Source organism: Haliotis rubra, unplaced genomic scaffold (assembly GCF_003918875.1).
Source record: "Haliotis rubra isolate DU_JTF1 unplaced genomic scaffold, ASM391887v1 Scf100, whole genome shotgun sequence".
Lineage (NCBI taxonomy): Eukaryota > Metazoa > Mollusca > Gastropoda > Lepetellida > Haliotidae > Haliotis > Haliotis rubra.
The window spans coordinates 1,953,450-1,960,762 of NW_025764893.1; the positions used below are offsets into that span (position 1 = coordinate 1,953,450).

At 35.9% G+C, this 7,313-nt stretch overlaps 1 protein-coding gene across 2 annotated transcripts in view; it reads left to right on the plus strand.

Annotated features, from left to right (window-relative positions):
- Positions 1-6,530, plus strand: part of LOC124266776 (E3 ubiquitin-protein ligase RGLG3-like) — a 49,936-nt gene extending 43,406 nt beyond the window's left edge. For both annotated transcript variants that reach the window (XM_046701574.1, XM_046701583.1), the window contains exon 2: positions 3,033-6,530. In XM_046701574.1, coding sequence (XP_046557530.1) covers positions 3,069-4,106 — 1,038 coding nt within the window. In that variant the 5' untranslated portion in view covers positions 3,033-3,068 and the 3' untranslated portion in view covers positions 4,107-6,530. The remainder of the gene's footprint in view (positions 1-3,032) is intronic.
- The last annotated feature ends 783 nt before the right edge of the window (positions 6,531-7,313 follow it).

Genomic DNA, 7,313 nt, shown 5'->3' on the forward strand with positions numbered 1-7,313 from the left:
TTGAACCAGCCCAGTGGGATTTCCAGATTATAATAGATCCCCTCCGATATACGCCGGTCAGGAGAGACGACTAAATTGACAAATGGACCGACTAAATGGACAAATGGAGCGTATATTGAGGATGAGCGACATGGTTGATAGCGCGTCATTGTAGCCTATGTGCCGTTGTTTACTTTGTCACTGACTGGATTGTTTGGTGTAGTTTACACTGGCCACCGGCAACATGTAAACGCAAACACTATGGTTTGAGATGAAAGAGTCCAGGTGTTTATCGTATTAAAATGGAGTTATGGGTAATTAAGGAGGTGTTGATGTATCTGCTGGCCTTCCTTGGTGTTTAGATGCAGTTATGGAACCAGTGCGTCTCAGTTTTGGTAATTGGGGTCAGATGGCACGGTTGTTGGACCAGCTGACAGCCTGTCTTGCTGGACTAGGCATGTTTTCATTTCCAGTGCTGTCACCTGAGGAGAAGTATGTAACACAGTGTAGATATACATAGTCATTGTGTAGAGCATATGTCTAAATGTACTTAGTCATTGTGTAGGGGATATATGAATGTGAAGCGTGAGTCAAGGATTTAAACATCAACACACAGCCTGTCACGTAGTCCCAGATCCTTAATATCATGTCTGTGCACAGTTTCTGGCTCTGTTGAGATTTGAATTTCAGTGAGTTCATGGCATCAGAACCTGTGAAGGTCCCGGGTTCGACTATTGATCTTCAGTAACCAATGCTTGTTGTAAGAGGCGACTAACAGGATCAGGTGGTCAGGCTTGCTGACTAGGTTGTCACATGTCATCGGATCCCAATGGCGCAGATCAATGTTCATGTTGTTGATCACTGGATTGTCTGGTCCAGACTCGATTATTTACAGACCGCCGCCATATAACTGGAATATGGCTGAGTGTGGTGTAAAACTAAACTCTCTCACTCACTCATGGCATCCGAGATTAATGGTGGGCAACACCCGAAAGTGATTCAGTTTATAGATGTCTATGTAACTACTTCTTGCATTATGACTTATAAAACTTGACTGAAGATTTTGTATAATTATGCATGTATTATAAATGCGAATAAAGATAACAAACTAACATGTCGTCATACTGGAATACATTTGTATTGCTAAAAGCAGCATAAAACATACACACTACTGTATCATTTCAACATTTAAATAAACAAACTTGCAGTATTTCATTTGAATGCAGTGATGTCCAAGAATATTTAAAGTGGCACAGACATTTGCAAGGTAGTATAAGGATGGTTGGGACTGTTTCAATCTATATTTCCTTGAAATATGGATTAATAATAAGAGAGATATGGAGGCATATACTACATGCAGGCACACCCAAACAGAGAGAGCGTGAGTATGCAATTAATATGACATATGTAGATGTAGAATAAATTCTTAGTATGTACTATATGCAGAGTTATTCATCTGCAGATATATATCCATATACAGATTTTACACATTTAAAATATGTCCTATCTTTAATGATTTAAACACTGATTAATGAACAGTTAAATGTTTTATAATCATTCAAAAGCATTTCTGTTACAGTCTTTAAATAGACAAATCATGACGCATCATAAATATACTAAACTAAAAAGTTGAGGATCATGAATATTTTGGGGACATTGTTATGAAACTGTGTGTATTCAATATATTCAATACACAAAAATATTCATCTTTATATATATATTTTTTTTCAGTATCTGATCAGGAAAATTTAGGATAAAAATCCTGTTACAGAAAGGATCTGACATGATGCGAAACACATACTCTTAAAGTTAATCCTCTAGTGTCATCCATCAAGCAATATTTCTTGTTTATTTATGCAGCAATATATAGTTATCATTCAACAAGCAATATGCACTATGTTTGACTTCAAAGAGTGTTTTATTTTTAAAAAATGTGACAATTAATTTCTCCATTTTTCTAAATAGGGAAGCATTAATTGTATCTTCTCACTTATGTATATTCCATAAACTTGATCCTTGTGGAGTTAATGCTCCCTTTCACAAAACGATGAAATATCTTGATTAAAAGGTTTCAAAATATGTTTTTTAACTAAATCGTGATCATAAACCATGACAATATGGTAAATTGTTCAAGCTTTGTGAATATTTACTTCCAAACCCTAATATTTCTTTTATCCCGATTCCATTCTGGGAAATATTGTCCCTTTGATGAAGCCATGATTTATGAATGGTTGTGGTTTTGTCGTTCACAGAATTTGCTTGTCACTTTGGGGAAGAAAGAAAATTAATCAAGATTAATATGATGGGGATTTGAAATGAACACTCACAATTATTTGTATTTCTTTTGTCAGTTTAACGTGTCAAAGCTGACTGCAACCTCAAGGGACCAGGAATTTGAAATTTCCTGATTGGCATGAAATATTGATGTGGTCAGCAGTTTTTATCTGCTTATTGAAAAATTGAAACCTTTTGGTTGATGCAGAAACTGATGAATAGATCCAGGAAGGGTGGACAGGATGTGGGGTTTGCATGAGTGGGTTGGGTTTTATGCTGCTTTTAGCAATATTACAGTAATATCACGGCAGGGGACACCAGACATGGGCTTCACACATTGTACCCATATGGGTCTTAAATCGGACCTGGGCTTGGCGTGATGAGAGACTGCTTTAACCACTGGGCTAACCTTCCCTGTAGTGTTTGAAGGAGGGAATGTCTTGTATGGTAACTTCAGAAGAGGGAGTATTTCAATAAAATATATTTTTGGGTCACTTGGCCCTCAATTATGTATCATTATTTTTAAAGGAGATTAGTTGTTGAACCGCTGTTGAACGATCACCCTGGATCCTACAAGAGGAAGTAAATTTTGACCTGTCATTAATTTTTTATCAGTTTTCTTTACACCACCTGATTTTCAGTATTGGTATGTTTAACATATATATTGTATTTCTATGTATTTTTCAACTGCCATATTAGCTTATTGATCTGAAAATAATTTTTTTACAACATAACTTTCTGAAAGAAGCCTTGTCTAAATAAACTGTGTTTCATTTCAGAGTTAAACAGTGTAAGGAGTTTGAAACCCATCTGTGATGCTGCAGCAGGCAACGTCATCCCCGATGTCGTTCCTGTCCTGCCTGCTGTACATCATCGCCAACATCACGGCCATGTTCCTATATTGGCTGTATCAACAGGCTCGGGAGAAGAAAGCACAACAGGACAGCAGCTCCGATGAAGTCGATGGAGATGGAATGGAGGTTCGCCAGCCAATCCGATTCAAGAACCAGCCATCTTTACTGGCAATGCTGGGATTGGAGCCGTACCATTCACACACATTCTTTGCTTTTGAAGACCATTTTCATTCTTTTGAAGCAGTCAGCAAGGGGTGCAAGCGAGCCGGTTTGGAAAAATGTAGTCTAATAATCGGTGTGGACTTCAGCGCCAGCAATGAGTGGCAAGGAAGGAAATCATTTAGTGGTCAGAACCTTCACCGGGTGATCTCAGGAAAAATCTATAATCCATATCAGAAAGTGATATCCATCATAGGAAAGACCTTAGAGCCATTTGATGAGGATAATTTGATCCCAGCATTTGGTTTTGGCGATAGTTCCACGATGGGTAAAGGAACATTCCCCTTTATGCCAAAATCAGAACCGTGTTGTGGTTTTCAAGAGGTGCTTGACCGTTACAGCGATATAGCCACAAGGATAACATTAGGTGGCCCTACAAACTTTGCTCCAATTATTTACAAAGCAATAGAGATCATCCAGAAGCTCCGCACCTACCATATTTTGATTATCATAGCAGACGGTCAGGTTAATGAGGAGGATACCACAATACAAGCAATCGTTGAGGCATCTAATTACCCCTTGAGCATCATCGTCGTCGGTGTGGGCGACGGACCTTGGGATATAATGGAAAACTTCGATAACTTTCTACCGCAGCGCAAGTTCGATAATTTTCAATTTGTGAATTTTCACGGGGTTACTACCAAAGCAAGAAATCCAGAAACATCTTTCGCACTTCATGCCCTGATGGAAATTCCTGATCAGTTTAAGACCATCAAATCTCTAGGATACATAGAAAATGGTGCCGAGGGAATACATAACGTGGTCAAACGGGAAAACTAGAAGAAATAATTCACTAGAATGAGTTTTTCAGTTGCTTGAAGGCATGGAATTTTGTGGGAAACTTCAAGAAGAGTATGAATCTTGACAGAGGTCATGGAGTTTTGGTGATGAAGGAATAAATAATGCAACGAATACCAATAGATCCCAAGACTTGGAGCAACTGGAGTTAAGTGTTTGTGCCATTATTTTGAAGAAAATTGCTCACTTAGGAACTCCATTAGTGGAATAATTTCATCCAGAAATTCAGGAAAATATCAATAGCAGTGTTGGGATGTATAATGGAACAACTGATGGAATGTAAAGAGTTTTTTGTGCATGTTTGATGTATGAAATATTACTTTCTGATCAGTGGATATACGACTTTGTTCTTTGGAAGAACATCTGATATTTGCAGGGGCGACAGGGTTTTTATAATAAACGCTAAATCTACCCAGAAAATTCTTGAAAACAGATGATGCTTGAGACTACTGAAAAATGAAGAAATTGTCTAAGTTACATTTGTGCAAGGTGTCTATAAAAAACAATATTTCAGGCCAAAGTTTGATTTTAAAAATTATCTGGTTTTGCAGCCATAGCAGAAAAACTCAAATACGAAAACTAGTGCCATACAAAATCCAAGTCCTCCATTCCCCCAAACCAACCCAATAGTTAACCCCTTTGGTTCTAGAATATCAATGGCAGTAGGTGCTCATACTACTCCAGTTTGGTTCTTTTGAAGGAGAACTTAGTCTTTGATGTACAATTTCCAATTCAAGACTGGGTATTCACTGACATTAACTCTTTTTGCATTATATTTCTAACCTTCTTTGCTTTAAGCAGCTGTTTTGGGGTAAGGTTAGAGTATTATTCTTGCTAAATGATGAGTATACTTCACTGATGACTAAAATGTGTGACATTTTCAAACTGACCTGGGCCTCCTGTCACAAATCACTAAGGTGATCGTAAGTCACTAAGGTAACCTTAGAGTGGGAGTAAGGTTAACCTTAGTAAAGGTTGCTTCATGAAAGGAGACCCTGTGCATTATTGATAATGGGAGAAGAAAGGATGTTTTCATAATTCTCCAAATTTGTCAATTTTGACCCAAAATTTGAATTTTTGTAAATTGGAATAAAATAAAACAAAGATACAAGAATCTGTTGGTATTTCCAAAGTGGAAAATGTCAACAATCTGGGCTTTTCCCCAATATCTATCATGAGAGAACTGAAATATTGTTCAAGTGGAACTCTCACTGTGATTCACTCACTCACTTTGTGTTTGGTGCTATATGTGTCATTGTGTCTCTTAGTGATGTTTGTACAGGAATCCTGGTGTGGTTTATTATGGAAGAAGATGTTTTATCAAAGTTCAAGATAAATGAGCAAAACGTTTCAAGTGGTATTTGTGATATTATGCAGATGTAAATATGACAAGGATGTATTTGATGATAAGGATGTATATTGACATGTGTGTGGTATATGTGATATTATGAAGATGTAAATATGACAAGAGTGTATTTGATGATAAGGATGTATATTGACATGTGTGTGGTATATGTGATGTTATGAAGATGTAAATATGACAAGGGTGTATTTGATGATAAGGATGTATATTGACAATGTGTGGTATGTGTGATATTATGAAGATGTAAATATGACAAGGGTGTATTTGATGATAAGGATGTATATTGACAATGTGTGGTATGTGTGATATTATGAAGATGTAAATATGACAAGAGTGTATTTGATGATAAGGATGTATATTGACATGTGTGTGGTATATGTGATGTTATGAAGATGTAAATATGACAAGGGTGGATTTGATGATAAGGATGTATATTGACATGTGTGTGGTATATGTGATGTTATGAAGATGTAAATATGACAAGGATGTATTTGATGATAAGGATGTATATTGACATGTGTGTGGTATATGTGATATTATGCAGATGTAAATATGACAAGGATGTATTTGATGATAAGGATGTATATTGACATGTGTGTGGTATATGTGATATTATGCAGATGTAAATATGACAAGGATGTATTTGATGATAAGGATGTATATTGACATGTGTGTGGTATATGTGATGTTATGAAGATGTAAATATGACAAGGATGTATTTGATGATAAGGATGTATATTGACATGTGTGTGGTATATGTGATGTTCATGAAGATGTAAATATGACAAGGATGTATTTGATGATAAGGATGTATATTGACATGTGGTATATGTGATGTTCATGAAGATGTAAATATGACGAGTGTATTTGATGATCAGGATGTATATTGACATGTGTGTGGTATATGTGATGTTCATGAAGATGTAAGTATGACAAGAGTGTATTTGATGATAAGGATGTATATTGACATGTGTGTGGTATATGTGATGTTATGAAGATGTAAATATGACAAGGATGTATTTGATGATAAGGATGTATATTGACATGTGGTATATGTGATGTTCATGAAGATGTAAATATGACGAGTGTATTTGATGATCAGGATGTATATTGACGTGTGTGGTATATGTGATATTATGAAGATGTAAGTATGACAAGAGTGTATTTGATGATAAGGATGTATATTGACATGTGTGTGTTATATGTGATGTTCATGAAGATGTAAATATGACAAGGTTGTATTTGATGATAAGGATGTATATTGACGTGTGTGGTATATGTGATGTTCATGAAGATGTAAATATGACGAGTGTATTTGATGATCAGGATGTATATTGACATGTGTGTGTTATATGTGATGTTCATGAAGATGTAAATATGACAAGGATGTATTTGATGATAAGGATGTATATTGACATGTGTGTGGTATATGTGATATTATGGAGATGTAAATATGACAAGGGTGTATTTGATGATAAAGATGTATATTGACATGTGTGTGGTATATGTGATGTTCATGAAGATGTAAGTATGACAAGGATGTATGTGATGATAAAGATGTATATTGACATGTGTGTGGTATATGTGATGTTCATGAAGATGTAAGTATGACAAGGATGTATGTGATGATAAAGATGTATATTGACATGTGTGTGGTATATGTGATGTTCATGAAGATGTAAGTATGACAAGGATGTATGTGATGATCAGGATGTATATTGACATGTGTGTGGTATATGTGATATTATGGAGATGTAAATATGACAAGGGTGTATTTGATGATAAGGATGTATATTGATGTGTGTGGTATGTGTTTTGTGTCAGTT